Source organism: Siphateles boraxobius, unplaced genomic scaffold (genome assembly GCF_051911475.1).
Source record: "Siphateles boraxobius isolate OS27281-9 unplaced genomic scaffold, OSU_SipBor_1 274, whole genome shotgun sequence".
NCBI lineage: Eukaryota > Metazoa > Chordata > Actinopteri > Cypriniformes > Leuciscidae > Siphateles > Siphateles boraxobius.
Genome location: NW_027508892.1, coordinates 88451 through 107500, shown reverse-complemented (window position 1 = coordinate 107500; position 19050 = coordinate 88451). Strand labels below are relative to the sequence as shown.

The 19050-nt window shown below is 40.5% G+C and overlaps 1 protein-coding gene across 2 annotated transcripts in view; it reads right to left on the bottom strand.

Annotated features, from left to right (window-relative positions):
• plcb1l (phospholipase C beta 1-like) overlaps positions 1-19050 on the bottom strand; it is a 233917-nt gene that overhangs the window by 210775 nt on the left and 4092 nt on the right. For both annotated transcript variants that reach the window (XM_077245642.1, XM_077245643.1), the window contains exon 2: positions 13430-13507. In XM_077245642.1, coding sequence (XP_077101757.1) covers positions 13430-13507 — 78 coding nt within the window. The remainder of the gene's footprint in view (positions 1-13429; positions 13508-19050) is intronic.

The window sequence follows — 19050 nt, the reverse complement described above, 5'->3', positions numbered from 1 at the left end:
TGCAGAAACACGATGTAGTCAACCATTGTAATTATTATGCTTGAAGGTGGCGCAAGCGTTTCTAGCTTTTTTTAAATTTTATTTTTTTATTGAAACATTATGTAAGCAAATTAGAAAACAGTCAAAATATAGAACAAATAAACGGAAAGAAAAAAAGACACAAGACAGAGGTACATAACTAATCAGAAATGATTACATATCAAAGGAAAAGATTAAAAGACTTACTTATTTCAATTGTTTTTAAAGCCTTCATGGTACACAAGTTAGAGATAATCCCAAAATAATGTACTTGCAAGCGTTTCTGTATGGCGACGTACACAGTGACGTAACGATGTCGTTCGCTGGGCGCTCTAGTCAGTGGGAAAACAAACCGGTTCTGAGAAGGTTCGCAAGTTGAACCAACTCCGAACTAACTTTGAACCAGCACCAGTTCCGAACCAGTTCTTTTTTGGTGGAAAAGGGGTAAGAGAGACTAAAGAACCAGTTCTCAGCAAACGACGCCACTTCTGTCTGGAGGGGGTTCAGACAGATCACAAACTATAAACCCAAAGTCCCCCACTCCATAAACGACTCTCGCTTGGAAAATGAGCTGAACTAGTTCTACAGCCGCTTTGAGAGTCAATCGGACACCATCCTCCGTGACCTCCACTCAGCTTCTGCCTCAGTCCACCACTTCCTCCTCCCCCCCCCCCCCCCTCCTCAGAGTTGGCCAGCTCCCCCTCCCCTTCTCTTTCCATCTCAGAGGGGGAAGTAAACAGGCTATTCAGGAGGCAGACACCCCGCAACACAGCTGGGCCTGATTGTGTGTCTCCATCCACCCTGAAGCATTGTGCTGATCAGCTGTCTCCGGTGTTCACAGACATTTTTAACATCTCACTGGAGACATGCCATGTGCCAACCTGCTTCAAAGCTTCCACCATCATCCCTGTCCCCAAAAAACCAAGGACCACAGGACTAAAAGACTACAGACCCGTCGCCCTGACCTCTATGGTCATGAAGTCCTTTGAACGTCTTGTGTTGTCCCACTTAAAATCCATCACAGACCCACTCCTGGACCCTCTGCAGTTTGCCTACAGAGCCAACAGGTCTGTAGACAATGCGGTAAACATGGCCCTTCACTACATCCTCCAACATCTGGACTCCCCTGAAAGCTACGCCAGGATCCTGTTTGTGGATTTCAGTTCTGCTTTTAACACCATCATCCCGGCCCTGCTGCAGGACAAGCTCTCTCAGCTGAACGTGCCTGAATCCAGCTGCAGGTGGATCACTGACTTCCTGACGGACAGGAAGCAGCACGTGAAGCTGGGAAAACATGTCTCTGATTCCAGGACCATCAGCACCGGATCCCCTCAAGGCTGCGTTCTTTCCCCCCTTCTCTTCTCCCTGTACACTAACAGCTGCACCTCCAGTCATCAGACCGTCAAGCTCCTGAAGTTTGCGGATGACACCACCCTCATTGGGCTTATCTCAGGTGGGGATGAGTCCGCCTACATGTGGGAGATCAACCATCTGGTTACCTGGTGCAGCCAGAACAGTCTGGAGCTCAACACTCTGAAGACAGTGGAGATGGTCGTGGATTTTAGAAAGAGCACAGCCCCACCGTCCCCCATCATCCTGTGTGACTCCCCAGTCACCATTGTGGACTCCTTCCGCTTCCTGGGCACCATCATCTCCCAGGACTTCAAATGGGAGCTGAACATCACCTCCATCACCAAAAAGGCAGTAGATGATGTACTTCCTGCGGCAGCTGAAGAAGTTCAGCCTGCCAAAGACAATGATGGTGCACTTCTACCCCACCATCATTGAGTCCATCATCACCACCTCCATCACCATCTGGTACAATGCTGCCACCGCCAGGGACAATTGCATGCTGCAGCGTATCATTCGCTCTGCAGAGAAGGTGATTGGCTGCAATCTTCCATTACTTCAGGACCTGTACGCCTCTAGGACTCTGAGGCGAGCAGGAAAGATTGCAGCTGACCCCTCCCACCCCAGACATAAACTGTTTCAGACTCTCCTGGAGGCTGCGGTCCATCAGGACCAAAACTTCTCGCCACAAAAACAGTTATTATCTCATCAACAAGGCCCGGATCCCCTACTGACTCTTCCCCCTTGCAATTATACAAATGTCTCTACACATGTAATTTTTATTTATTTATTATTCTTATCTCATATCATGTACAAGCTTGGCACATTACACATTTGTTGTTTATTTCTAATTTTTGTTGTATATTTTTATATTATTGTCCATTCCATATTTATATCTTTCTACATTTATTTTTTTATGTCAACTGTATTTTTGTCTATGTGTAGCACCTTCTTACCAAAGCAAATTCCTTGTATGTGTAAAACATTACTTGCCAATAAAGTTCCTTCTGACTTCTGACTTATCAGAAAGTGAGCAAGATACAAGATCATTGATTATGTGTGTTCTGAGTCTGGCCATGATTGTTCTGAAATGTATCGTCACAGGTGGTGAATTCGCTTTAAAGAGGATGAATTTTAGAGATGCAACTTCTTGACATGTCATCAACACACTGAAAGCGCTCCTCAAATACATAAACAAACATTCACTAGTGCACTTCAATAGTTGCATACAGGTCTAGTCATAAGAAGTCATCTTTTTCAGGAGCACAGATGATCTGAGATACTGAGCTGTGGTGCTCAAGTTAAACCTGTAAAGTTAGACATCGAAGATGAGCTGGAATCTCAAAGAAGTCCAGTTAATGACTGAATGCTCTGAAAGTACTGGAGCGACTGCACACACATGATGACACGTCAGATAATTATATGATGGACACACTAGATGTAGAGCCACAGGAGCCACAGGAGTCAGAGGAGCAAGAAATCACATGACCGTGAGAGCCAGAGCTGCAAACAAAGCATCTCTCCATTAGCAAATCACCTCCAGGGTTTAAGTTTTCTGTCTCAGTTAGTCTCTGTAACCCAATCTAATGGGGTTTTCTGAACTGTGTTCAATGGAAGAAGAGCAGAGCTCTGTTGAGAATCAGACAGAAAAAGACCTATAGGAATGACTTAACATCTTTACAAACATCAATATGATTTTCAAATGGACCCTTCTTCATTTCTTAATGCATGTATTTGGTGTTACTGTTCACGATTCACCAGAGCACATCATTTGAAAGAAACAAAAAAAATTGTCTGGATTGTTATATCGGCACTCCCGAACTAACTGTGTGTGTGTATACTGCATAAAGTAAAGTCTGAATACACTATACGACTCTAACATCCAAACATCTTACACTTTCCTGAGAACTTCATACACTTACAGGAGCTGACTGTAGGCAACAGCAACACAACCCTTAAACAGGGAATGGGTTTGCAGGTGGAGGCCACAGACAATTTAGCCTTTATCTTTATCCTTCCTGACTGATTTGTCTTTAGTTGGAGTGTGGTGTAGTTGTAGTAGGAGGAACAAGAAGTGCAGGAGGAGGAACAGGAGCAGGAACAGGAGGATCAGGAGGAGAAACAGGAGGAACAGGAAGAGGAACAGGAGCAGGAACAGGATGATGAACAGGAGGAGGAAAAGGAGCAGGAGGAGCAGGAGGAGGAGAAGGAGGAACAGAACAAACAGGAGGAGGAACAGGAAGAGCAGGAGGAGGAACAGGAACAGGAGGAGGAACAGGAGGAGCAGAAGGAGGAGCAGAAACAGGAGGAACAGGAGGAGAAGGAGGAAGAACAGTTACAGGAGGAACAGGGGGAGGAACAGGAGCAGGAACTGGAGGAAGAGGAGGAGGAACAGGAGGAGGAATAGGAGGAACAGGAGCAGGAGGAGCAGGAGGAGGAGAAGGAGGAACAGAACGAACAGTAGGAAGTACAGGAGGAGCAGGAGGAGGAACAGGAACAGGCGGAGGAACAGAGGAACAGGAGGAACAGGAGGAGGAGCAGGAACAGGAGGAACAGGAGGAGGAACAGGAACAGGAACTGGAGGAACAGGAGGAGAAACAGGAACAGGAGGAGAAATAGGAGGAACAGTTGGAGGAACAGAAGGAGGAATAGGAGGAACAGGAGGAGGAACAGGAGGAGGAACAGGGAGAACAGGAGGAGGAACAGAACTAACAGGAGGAGGAACAAAAGGAGGAATAGAAGGAACAGGAGGAGCAGGAGGAGGAAGAACAGGAGAAACAGAAGGCAAGGCAAGGCAAGTTTATTTATATAGCACATTTCATACACAATGGTAATTCAAAGTGCTTTACATAGAAGAAATTAAAATAATCAAAAGAAATCAGAATAATTAAAACAGTTTAGAATAAAAGATAAAATACAGAAATAATCAAATGAAATCAGAATAATTAAAACATAAAATAAAATACAGTACAAACAGTCGGACGAACAGTTGCACAGTGCTCATTCAGTAAATGCACAGTTAAACAGATGTGTTTTGAGTCTGGATTTGAATGTGACTACTGTAGGAGCACATCTGATCTCTTCTGGAAGCTGGTTCCAGCTGCGGCTGGCATAGTAGCTAAAAGCGGACTCGCCATGCTTAGAGTGAACCCTTGGTATTTCTAGCCGATGTGATCCTAATGATCTGAGTGATCTGTTGGGTTTGTATTCAGTGAGCATATCTGCAATGTATTGAGGTCCTAGGCCATTGAATGATTTATGTACCAGTAATAATACTTTAAAATCAATCCTAAATGTAACTGGCAGCCAGTGTAAAGACCTGAGGACTGGTGTGATGTGTTCATATTTTCTGGTTCTGCTCAGAATCCTAGCAGCGTTCTGTATGAGCTGCAACTGTCTTATGGTCTTTTTGGGACGGCCAGTGAGAAGTCCATTACAATAATCCACCCTACTTGTGATGAAAGCATGCACAAGTTTTTCTAAGTCTTGACTGGAAACAAAGCATCTAATTCTTGCAATATTTTTCAGGTGATAGTATGCTGATTTAGTTATTGCTTTGACATGACTACTGAAACTAAGGTCTGACTCCAGAGACACACCCAGATTCCTGACTTGATTTTTAGTTGTTTGACCCCTAGACTGAAGGTATGCATTCACCTTGAGAACTTCATCTTTGTTTCCAAACGCAATGACTTCAGTTTTGTCTTTGTTTAACTGAAGAAAGTTTTGGCACATCCAATTGTTTACTTCATCAATGCATTGGCAAAGGGAGTCAATGGGGCTGTAATCGTTAGGCGATAGGGATAAGTAGAGCTGTGTGTCGTCTGCATAGCTATGGTAAGCGATTTGGTTCTTTCTCATTATTTGGCTCATTGGGAGCATGTACAGGTTGAATAGGAGTGGCGCAAGAATTGAGCCTTGAGGGGCTCCGCATGTCATGGATGTCCACTCAGACTTATGGTCTCCTATACTCACATAATAACCTCTGCCTCCTAAGTAAGACCTGAACCATTTTAGGACTATCCCAGAAAGCCCGACCCAGTTTTCCAGCCTGTCAAGAAGTATTTTGTGATCGACAGTGTCAAATGCAGCACTGAGGTCGAGTAGTACCAGCACTGATAATTTGCTTGTATCAGTATTTAAGCGAATATCATTTATTATCTTTATGAACGCGGTCTCTGTACTGTGGTGCGTTCGGAAACCAGATTGAAAATGGTCAAAGTATCCATTCGAGCTTAAGAATTTGTTCAGCTTATTGAAGACAACTTTTTCAATGATCTTGCCTATGAAAGGAAGATTTGAGATCGGTCTATAGTTGTTTAATATGGTCTTATCCAGATTGCTCTTTTTCAGGAGGGGCTTGACAACAGCAGTTTTCAGGGAGGTCTGAAAACTCCCAGAGAGAAGTGAGGCATTTACCACTTCTAGGAGATCTGCTTCTAAGCTGTGTAACACATTTTTGAAAAAAGATGTGGGACAAGAGAAGGAAGAGGAGGAACAGGAGGAGGAACAGAATGAGGAGCAGGAGGGGAACAGAAGGAGGAGGAGGAACCAGGAGAAACAGAAGGAGGAACAGGAGGAGGAGCAGGAAGAACAGGAGGAGCAGGAGGAGGAACAGGAGGAACAGGAGAAACAGAAGGAGGAACAAAAGGAACAGAAGGAGGAACAGAAAGAGCAGGAGGAACAGGAGGAGGAGCAGGAAGAACAGGAGCAGGAGGAGGAACAGGAAGAACAGGAGGAGAAGGAGGAGGAACAGGAACAGAACACAGTATAGGAGGGGGAACAGGAGTAGGAGCAGGAGGAGGAACATGGAGCAGGAGGAGGAACAGGGAGAACAGGAGGAGAAGGAGGAGGAACAGGAGGAGGAGCAGGAGGAGGAACAGGAACAGGAGGAGGAACAGGAGGAGGAACAGGAAGAACAGGAGAAGCAGGAGGAGGAACAGGAGGAAGAACAGGAGGAAAAGGAACAGGAACAGGAACAGGAACAGGAACAGGAAGAGGAAGAGGAACAGGAGAAACAGAAGGAGGAACAGGAGGAGGAACATGAAGAACAGGAGGAACAGGAGGAGGAAAAGGAACAGGAGGATGAGAAGGAGCAGGAGAAACAGGAGGAGGAACAGGAAGAACAGGAGAAACAGAAGGAGGAAAAGGAGGAGGGACAGGAGGAAGAACAGGAGGAGCAGTGCAATAGCCCTAGAGAAGGACCTTGTAGCAAATATTCATCCCTTCTTAAATGTCCGCGCCAGCGAGCGCGTTGGGCCGTTTAGTGAAACTGACGCATATATAGCCTATCTATCTAAGTAAAACCGTAAATCTTCATTATGAGTCCTAATCATAAATACAGTGCATGTTCACAATAACAGTTTAAATAAATAAAAGAATGATTTAAACTATGTTTTAGTTCTGATTTAAACATTTAGATTAACCCCCTGGGGTCGGCTCACTTTTTTTCTTATCAGTGCAAAAGAAACTCAAATAACTCCGTCGATTTTTGTCATACAGGCAAGTGTTATACATCATTAAAAACTGTTAAATGTCTTCTTTTTTTGTGTGCACTTATAATAAAAACAAAAAGTTGTGTTTTTCGTAAAATAAAGAAAAAAAACATGATGCAAGGTCTGCCTTCTCTCTCAATGTGAAGTTCATTCTGAAACGCGACAGATAATTATCTGTAACTCAGCCAATACTTGCCACCTACACATGAAAGTAATGTCTTTACAAAGCTTGAAGTCTCCTTTTTTAAATGAATCATATCAAAAACAAATATTCTCGGTTTAAGACATCCGTATGAAAGCAACGACATGTACAGTTTCTTCAGCCCAAGCTCATTAACTTTAATGTGACCACACCCCCACAAGCGCGAGCTGTTCACATGCAAATGATCCACGTGAAGGAACGCAGAGCTGTTAAACCCCTCATCAGCTCGAAACAAAGAACCAGCGACCCCAGTATTTCTCTGCTTTTCATCAGTTTGGAAGACTGTTTGTGCTGTGGATTTACCTTGGATTTACCTCAAAAGAAGACGTTTTGATTATGAGAACAATTTCTAAGGTAAGAGACATAATAGTATGTGTTTTATTGTTGCATAAACTTTACATTGTAGCTACTAAACTGGTGCCAGCCTAAAATGTTATGAAATGAGATAAATTTAATGCTAGTATGAATGTTTATTCTAATATGGTGAATATTTTAATGTGTAGACCTGTGTTTACTGTTAAATACTGTGTTTGTGGATATCTGCTCAAACGTGGATGTATAATGTAACAATAATGTTTCATAGTTTGGAGCGGCTCGATCGCTGCACGCGCTGAGTTTGGGTCTGAGTCACGCTGTGCGTTTGAAAAGCAAAACACGCCACACATTAGGCTTCACGCCAAACTCATCTCATTTCATAACGAATAGAAATATTTGAAGTAACATTTGATAAACAATATATGTTTGTCTAGTGTAGTGTTTCTGAAGTGATCATTTTTAACGATTTAAAGGCTGCCTGCTATCTAGACTATTGTTATTATTTTATGCAGCCCTACACATGCCTATATACAAGGCACAACAAACTAGGTGTTCGTATATATATTTACAAAATACATATACATATATATATACACTGCCGTTCAAAAGTTTGGGGTCGGTAAGATTTTTAATGTTTTTAAAAGAAGTCACTTATGCTCACAAAGGCTGCATTTATTTGATTAAAAATACAAAACAAACCCAGTAATATTGTGAAATATTATTTCAATGTAAAACAGCTGTTTTCTATGTGAATATATAGTAAAGTGTAATTTATTCCTGTGATCAAAGCTGAATTTTCAGCATCATTACTCCAGTCTTCAGTGTCACATGATCCTTCAGAAATCAGTATAATATGATGATGTGATGCTCAAGAAACAATTATGATTATTATCAGTGTTGAAAACAGTTGTGTATAATTTTTTTTAGGATTCTTTGATGAACATAAAGTTAAAAACAACAGCATTTATTTGAAATAGAATCTTTTGTAAAATTCTAAATGTCTTTACTGTCACTTTTGATAAATTCAATTCCTCCTTGATGAATAAAAGAATTGATCCATTTCATTTATTTCCCCTAAAAAATAAAATAAAAATTCTTACTGACCCCAAAGTTTTGAACGGTAGTGTTTAATATTACAAAAAGATTATTTTTCTAATAAATGCCATTCTTTTGAACTTTCTATTCATCAAAGAATCCTGAAATAAAAATGTAAATAACTGTTTTCAACATTGATAATAATCATGAATGTTTCTTGAGCATCAAATCATCATATTATACTGATTTCTGAAGGATCATGTGACACTGAAGACTGGAGTAATGATGCTGAAAATTCAGCTTTGATCACAGGAATAAATTACACTTTACTATATATTTACATAGAAAACAGATGATTTACATTGAAATAATATTTCACAATATTACTGGGTTTGTTTTGTATTTTTAATCAAATAAATGCAGCCTTGGTGAGCATAAGTGACTTCTTTTAAAAACATTAAAAATCATACCGACCCCAAACTTTTGAACGGCAGTGGGTGTGTATTTATACAGTATATATATATACTTATATTATATATGTATATGTGTGTGTGTGTGTGTGAGTGAAAAATCTAAAATGTATTCCTAGAATCGTGCAGCCCTATAGTTTGTCTTGATATCAACATGTTTACAGGTGTTTATTTATTTATTTTTTAGAAAGGGACCAGATGCCACTGGATGAGTCCTGCTGACTTCAACATTCACATGAGTCTCTGTACATGAACATGGTAAAATAAAGTCAAACACCTTGGGCATGACAGGTATGTAGGCAATAAGGGTGTCACGATTTCGATTTTAAATCGAAATCGATCAAAATTAATTCACAATCTCAAAAATCGAAATAAAAAATGGAATCGTCGATACTGCCACGCCCCCATGTCGCGCACGTGATGGAAAGTTTTACTGACTCTATTGTTCAATCTCGTTCATCAAAATTAACTAATCTTTTTTCTAGTCATTTCAGGGGCTTTAAATGTTATACTTTTAACAGGCAAATTCCCTGAACACATCCACCTACGCAATCTTGATCATATTCTGAATTAAGAAATCATTATTATGCAGTCAAAAATAAATTACAGGGAACATTAATAATTACTCGACCTTCCGAGTATTTTGTTCATTTGTCGCGTGACAGAGGCAATGAACGGATCGTTCATGAAAGACTCATCACGGCGCGGAAAAAAACACACGTGTTGAAAGGCTGTGTCGTCTAACTTAGATTCTATGCCCGAGGCCCCGAGCCCGAACTTGGCCCGACCCGGGACAATATTCCCATCACTATCCTCTACCCTCGGGCCAGGCTCTTGATCTACAGACGTGCTCTCCTAACGCAATAGAGTGCGGCGCGGGACAAGATTTGATGGCCGAGTGCGAGCGCGGGCGGTAATGCACTCACTCTGTGTGTGCGGGAGAATAAAACGATTCGCGGGACTCCCGCAAACTAGAAATAGCTATGAATAAAACATATAAAACTAATACATTTTTATTTATCTGTTGCAGAAAAGCAACAAGAACAACTAAAACAAAATAGAAACTATTTACAGGCCAGAGTTTCTATTTAAAACATGTTTGCAGCGTTGAGCGATTTAGCTAGACTCCTCACCGCTCAAAACTGACTTTTGTTCAGTGCTGAATTCTGCAAGCTGGCAAATCCTCTAATTATAACAAACAAAGTGTAGGCTATATATTATGAAAGATTCATTGTGCAGTCAGCTTCATTGATAATAACAGAGATGTGTGAGATCGCGATGAACTGATTTCAGCTTTTCAGGAGCAACAGCAACCTGTGGTTAAAAAAAAAAAAAAGAGTAAAAATCGAGAATCGAATCGAACCGTGACCTTAGAATCGAAAATGAAATCGAATCGAGGATTTGGAGAATCGTGACACCCCTAGTAGGCTACTATGTTTCAGGAATGGCACAAAGGTGTGTGACTGTTTAAGTCTTTGTCTTTAGATCAGTGTGTTTACTAATGTGCTTTCTGTCCTTTGTTGTGTATCTTTGGATTATGTTGTGTTGTAATTAAATCCAGACAATCTAAAAGCCATTCTTTTTTTAAATCTCCTCATTCTTTGTGCAAGGCTCCTCATAATGATCGGGCCTGATAGCACCTGATAGGGCCATTAGGGAAGGGTCTTTGTCTTTCTCAGGTGTAAAATGCATTCATATTAATGAGAGATCACGCCTCCTCGCATAAAGCTTTCTCACACAAAACACGTCATACAAATTTTAAATCAATATATTGTCTTATCTAAATGAGTATGCAGGATGATTTTCACATAGTTTTGGAGCAAATATTCTTGGCTACGTGATACAATTTTCAAAAGTCTTGTGAAGAAATAATCAATATGGGTTTTATGACCTTATTTCAGTGACATTTGTTTTTAGTTTTTTCACAAACCACGCATAAACATTATTATCTTAAAAATCCAAACTTTTACATACATGCTGCTGACATATTACTGTAGCAGAGTTTGTGCTGAATACAATGTAATAAGACTTTAGCCATGAAAATGTCACAAGTAACAGAAATAAGCACAAATGTCAGAGCATGTCAGAACACCTCCAGGACCCAGAAATCACCTCAGACCCCAGAGGGTTAAATATGCTATTCTCATGAATGGAGTTAAACACTTAAACTACAAGAAACCATTTTTGGCTTTCGGGCGCACGTACATTTTCAGTTAGGGTCCTACACACAGTTTTATAAATGAGACGACTCCTGTTGTGCATCAACCCATCAGAAACACACTACATGAGGGTGGCATGAAAAAGTCTGGAGATGCCGTGGGGAACGTTATACTGACTGCAACATTCAGCATGACCGGTTTGGTGGTGAGACTGGGGACTGATGTTCTGGGGAATATTGGAGGGTCCCACAGACCTTCACATGCTGGCCAATCGTTCCCTTACCGCTGTTGGAGACGGGATGAAACCCTGAGAGCCACTGTAAGAGCTCACACTGGTGCAGTGGCCCTGGGCTCCTCCTAACCTCATGTGGCCACAGTGTGTACAGACTTTCTGAATGATGAAGGCATTGATGCCATTAACTGACCCTTACGTTCCCCAGACCTAAATCCAGTGGAGAACTCCTGGACATTATGAACCTGAGCTTCTGAAGCTGCCAAACAGCAACGCACTCACTGATGCCCAGATCCAGATTCTTGTGACATCATGTTCTCAACGAATTGAACAATGTATATAAGTAAAGATTTAAATGTTCCCTTAATTTTTTGAGCAGTGTATGAAATACTGTATATTTACAAAATTATTTTTGTAATGCAAATTATTAAAGCTACTTTTTTGAGTTCAACATTTACAAAATCATGAATCAATTTTCCACACTGTGTTTTTGTCTTATCCTGAGTCACTACGCTACACCTATAATAAGTGTTTATATTGGGACTACTTTAGACCGGTCGGGTCGCACCGCTGTGGAGGAACACAGAATCTGCGTGACGCTTCATAGACCGCAACACAGAGAAGTAGATCCGGCTGCAGTGTTCTTCCAGAAGATTAAAGGTACAATATGCAGCAATTTTCGCCACCAGGGGTCGCTAACCTCTTACAATAACAAAGGCGTATAATGATGACGTATATTTCACATTAAGCTTAAGTATGGATCTTGTCGTCAAGCTGATGGATCTTTTATAGATGAGTGAATACATTGATGTTTTTAACATGACTGTGGTGTGAAGCAGGGCGCGATTGCTAGACGTATACCAGCGCCACACGCAACGCGAGTCCCGCAGATAAAGGAATAAGGACATTTCATTCTACCGAACTACACGCAAGTGCTGAATTAATACTCACACAGGTCAGTTTATTAGACGAATTAAACTTGAGGTAACGCAGCGCTGTTTCACTTTCTCTAACAGTTACACTATCACACTAAACGGCATTTGAGTGTGTTGAATGTTGTTAGTTAGGTTGTGTGTTGGCTGTATGAGACTAGCAGTGGGCTAGATCAACATTGGAATAACATACAGATCCTATTCTAACAGTTCATCATGTTGAACTAAATAACATTGATTAGTTTTATGTACATTTGCTCACCTGTCTAATAAAGTACATGCAACACATCGCGTCTCCGTCAAGTCGAAGTTAGCGCGGACGTGGAGCTCTCGGCATCTCGAAAGATGTTGATCTTCGTTTTAGTCCTCTTTTTGTCTCAAAGTCTGCTTGCCAAGGTCCAAAATGTTTAAACAAAACAACAACAGCGTGAGCGTCTTGCTAGGCATAACGGCAATAACCCGGTTGTCTGTCGCCATGGTTACTAACGCAGTGCGAGTGCAAACCTGGCGGAAACCGAGGGTAACGCGGATATGACGCCATTGACTGGCGACTCCTCACCCCTGCTCACACGCCCCGTTTCCTTGGTTAAAATCACAATTTTCTCACGATTAACAAATAGTTGGAAACATTTGGGATATTGTAAGTAAACAACAAAACAATATATATAACATTGGCCTAGTGGTTTTTGGATATTTTACTGCAAAAATCCTGCATATTGTACCTTTAATGCAGTTCTGTTTATTAACCGTTAGAGGGACAAAAGTTACGGACTGCCGCTTTAAAATTGATAAAATAGTAAATGACCTTGTCATTTTTACTCTGCAGGTGTAATTGTAAGATTGAAACCTTCCTGAAACCTCAATGCTTTACTGAGAAATGCACTGCAAAGATATTTCTATAACAAGTATGCAGTGGATCAACAACCTTCTGTTCTCAAAGAAAAATACTCACATTCCATTGATCAGAAAGCAGAAACACTCCAGTTCTCCTCATTTACAAAGCTTGTCTATAATTGCATTCATCTAAACTGTCAGAAATCGTCTGCAATCATTTTTTTCACAAAGCACTGCAAAACACTAAAAAGGCCTATATGTTTTGAGAAGAAACTGACATGTATTCATTAAAAGCAAACCACTCTGTAAGAGACACTTGCTATTATTGACTATCTATAACGCAGGACACAGTTTGCTTCAAATCAAAATTTGAAAAAAAGTAATTACCTTATTCTGATCGGTCCAGTACAGGTAGAAGCCCTGAGGGTCGACCCGCAGCGTCACTGGCGTAACTGTGGCGCAGTCCTACAAAACACCAGACAAACACATCAAAACACCAGACAATCACATCAAAACACCAGACAATCACATCAAAACACCAGACAATCACATCAAAACACCAGGCAATCACATCAAAGCACCAGACAATCACATCAAACACCAGACAATCACATCAAAGCACCAATCAAATCAAAACACCAATCACATCAAACACCAGACAATCACATCAAAACACCAGACAATCACATCAAAACACCAATCACATCAAACACCAGACAATCGCATCAAAACACCAGACAATCACATCAAAACACCAGACAATCACATCAAAACTCACATCAAAATACCAAACAATCACTTCAAAGCACCAGACAATCGCATCAAAACACCAGACAATCACATCAAAACACCAGACAATCACATCAAAACACCAGACAATCACATCAAAACACCAGACAATCACATCAAAACTCACATCAAAACACCAGACAATCACATCAAAACACCAGACAATCACATCAAAACACCTGACAAATCACATTAAAACACCAGACAATCACATCAAAGCACCAATCACATCAAACACCGGACAATCACATCAAAACACCAAACAATCACATCAAAGCACCAGACAATCACATCAAAGCACCAGACAATCACATCAAAACACCAGACAAATCACATTAAAACACCAGACAATCACATCAAAGCACCAATCACATCAAACACCAGACAATCACATCAAAACACCAGACAATCACATCAAAGCACCAGACAATCACATCAAAGCACCAGACAAATCACATTAAAACACCAGACAATCACATCAAGACACCAGACAATCATATCAAACAGCAGACACTCACATCAAACACCAGACAATCACATCAAAACACCAGACAATCACATCAAACACCAGACAATCACATCAAAACTCACATCAAAACACCAAACAATCACATCAAAACACCAAACAATCACATCAAAGCACCAGACAATCACATCAAAACACCAAACAATCACATCAAAGCACCACACAATCACATCAAAACACCAGACAATCACATCAAAACACCAGACAAATCACATTAAAACACCAGACAACCACATCTAAACACCAATCACATCAAACACCAGACAATCACATCAAAACACCAGACAATCACATCAAAACACCAATCACATCAAACACCAGACAATCGCATCAAACACCAGACAATCGCATCAAAACACCAGACAATCACATCAAAACACCAGACAATCACATCAAAACTCACATCAAAACACCAAACAATCACATCAAAACACCACACAATCACATCAAAACACCAATCACATCAAACACCAGACAATCACATCAAAACACCAGACAATCACATCAAAAAACCAGACAATCACATCAAAACTCACATCAAAACACCAAACAATCACATCAAAACACCAGACAATTACATCAAAATACCAGACAATCACATCAAAACTCACATCAAAACACCAGACAAATCACATTAAAACACCAGACAATCACATCAAAGCACCAATCACATCAAAACACCAGACAATCACATCAAAACACATCAAAACACCAGACAATCACATCAAAACACCAGACAATCACATCAAAACACCAAACAAATCACATTAAAACACCAGACAATCACATCAAAGCACAAATCACATCAAACACCAGACAATCACATCAAAAAAACAGACAATCACATCAAAACACCAGACAATCACATCAAAACACCAGACAATCACATACAAACACCAGACAATCACATCAAAACACCAGACAATCACATCAAAACACCAGACAATCACATCAAACACCAGACAATCACATCAAAACACCAGACAATCACATCAAAACACCAGACAATCACATCAAAACACCAGACAATCACATCAAAACACCAGAAAATCACATCAAACACCAGACAATCACATCAAAACACCAGACAATCACATCAAAACACCAGACAATCACATCAAAACACCAATCACATCAAACACCAGACAATCACATCAAACACCAGACAATCACATCAAAACACCAGACAATCACATCAAAACACCAGAAAATCACATCAAACACCAGACAATCACATCAAAACACCAGACAATCACATCAAAACACCAATCACATCAAACACCAGACAATCACATCAAAACACCAGACAATCACATCAAAACACCAGACAATCACATCAAAACACCAATCACATCAAAACACCAGACAATCACATCAAAACACCAATCACATCAAACACCAGACAATCACATCAAAACACCAGGCAATCACATCAAAACACCAGACAATCACATCAAAACACCAGACAATCACATCAAAACACCAGACAAATCACATTAAAACACCAGACAATCACATCAAAACACCAGACAATCACATCAAAACACCAGACAATCACATCAAAACACCAGACAATCACATCAAAACACCAGGCAATCACATCAAAACACCAGACAATCACATCAAAACACCAGACAATCACATCAAAGCACCAGACAATCACATCAAAGCACCAGACAATCACATCAAACACCAGACAATCACATCAAACACCAGACAATCACATCAAAACACCAGACAATCACACCAGACAATCACATCAAACACCAGACAATCACATCAAACACCAGACAATCACATCAAACACCAGACAATCACATCAAAACACCAGACAATCACATCAAAACACCAGACAATCACATCAAAACACCAGACAATCACATCAAACACCAGACAATCACATCAAAACACCAGGCAATCACATCAAAGCACCAGACAATCACATCAAACACCAGACAATCACATCAAACACCAGGCAATCACATCAAACACCAGACAATCACATCAAACACCAGACAAATCACATCAAAACCCCAGACAATCACATCAAAGCACCAGACAATCACATCAAACACCAGACAGTCACATCAAACACCAGACAATCACATCAAACACCAGACAATCACATCAAACACCAGACAATCACATCAAAACACCAGGCAATCACATCAAAGCACCAGACAATCACATCAAACACCAGACAATCACATCAAACACCAGACAATCACATCAAACACCAGACAATCACATCAAACACCAGACAATCACATCAAACACCAGACAATCACATCAAAACACCAGGCAATCACATCAAAGCACCAGACAATCACATCAAACACCAGACAATCACATCAAACACCAGACAATCACATCAAACACCAGACAATCACATCAAAACACCAGACAATCACATCAAAAAAACAGACAATCACATCAAAACTCACATCAAAACACCAAACAATCACATCAAAACACCAGACAATTACATCAAAACACCAGACAATCACATCAAAACTCACATCAAAACACCAGACAAATCACATTAAAACACCAGACAATCACATCAAAAAACAGACAATCACATCAAAGCACCAATCACATCAAAACACCAGACAATCACATAAAAAAAACAGACAATCACATCAAAACACCAGACAATCACATCAAAACACCAGACAATCACATCAAAACACCAGACAAATCACATTAAAACACCAGACAATCACATCAAAGCACCAATCACATCAAAACACCAGACAATCACATCAAAACACCAATCACATTAAAACACCAGACAATCACATCAAAGCACCAATCACATCAAAACACCAGACAATCACATCAAAACACCAGGCAATCACATCAAACACCAGACAATCACATGAAAACACCAGACAATCACATCAAAACACCAGACAATCACATCAAAACACCAGGCAATCACATCAAAGCACCAGACAATCACATCAAACACCAGACAATCACATCAAAACACCAGGCAATCACATCAAACACCAGACAATCACATCAAACACCAGACAATCACATCAAACACCAGACAATCACATCAAACACCAGATAATCACATCAAACACCAGACAATCACATCAAAACACCAGACAATCACATCAAAACACCAGACAATCACATCAAAACACCAGGCAATCACATCAAAACACCAGGCAATCACATCAAAGCACCAGACAATCACATCAAACACCAGACAATCACATCAAACACCAGACAATCACATCAAACACCAGACAATCACATCAAACACCAGACAATCACATCAAAACACCAGACAATCACATCAAAAGACCAGACAATCACATCAAAACACCAGACAATCACATCAAACACCAGACAATCACATCAAAACACCAGACAATCACATCAAAACACCAGACAATCACATCAAACACCAGACAATCACATCAAACACCAGACAATCACATCAAACACCAGACAATCACATCAAAACACCAGACAATCACATCAAACACCAGACAATCACATCAAAACACCAGACAATCACATCAAAAGACCAGACAATCACATCAAAACACCAGACAATCACATCAAACACCAGACAATCACATCAAAACACCAGACAATCACATCAAAACACCAGACAATCACATCAAACACCAGACAATCACATCAAACACCAGACAATCACATCAAAACACCAGACAATCACATCAAAGCACCAGACAATCACATCAAAACACCAGACAATCACATCAAAGCACCAGACAATCACATCAAAACTCACATCAAACACCAGACAATCACATCAAACACCAGACAATCACATCAAACACCAGACAATCACATCAAAACTCACATCAAAACACCAGACAATCACATCAGAACACCAGACAATCACATCAAAACACCAGACAATCACATCAAAGCACCAGACAATCACATCAAAACACCAGACAATCACATCAGGGTCATCAGGGTCAGCACTGCACACTGGGTATTTTATTACAGTCATAATCATTTATTACAGAACATAATCAATATGTTCAAGAGAAACATGGGTAGCTGAATAGAATTAGAAGTATGTTGTGTTTGTGTTGATGTGAGAAATAGAGAGATATTAAAGAGAAAGACAGATGTGAACTAGAGTAAAAAGAGCACTGTAGTTCCTGCAACACAAACCTCGTCGTGAATGAAACTGAGTTGAGTGTGAGCCGTCAGACGCAGAGAGACAAGAGCATCTCGTGTTTCATTTAACCCTCAGGACTTCACATAGCAACTGCAAATATTACTGGAGCTCTATAAAAAGACCAGCATGCTTTTGTGGAGGAACGCAGTGGCGTTTTATAGACCCTAAACTTCAGCAGGGGCCAATTACGCATGCATACATTCGACACACATCAGTGCTTTAGTATCAGTCCATCTGTGACCAGTGTGCTCTGAGAAGACAAACACCACAGCTTTTACAAATGTGTGTCCGATCATGTACAGTCAACAACTCGTCTGACAGGTTCCTGTTTCTACCTGATTTATTACTGGGACGCTTTTAGATGCAGATTCTGCCACTGTAAGACAAACACACTGGCAAAGAAACCACAGCCGAGAATTTTGTAGATACTGGAGCAAGTTCCAAATTACTTTTCCTCCTTAAACACTGAAACACTGAAGCCTCCATCTCCTCGATGAAACATTAAAAACGAGC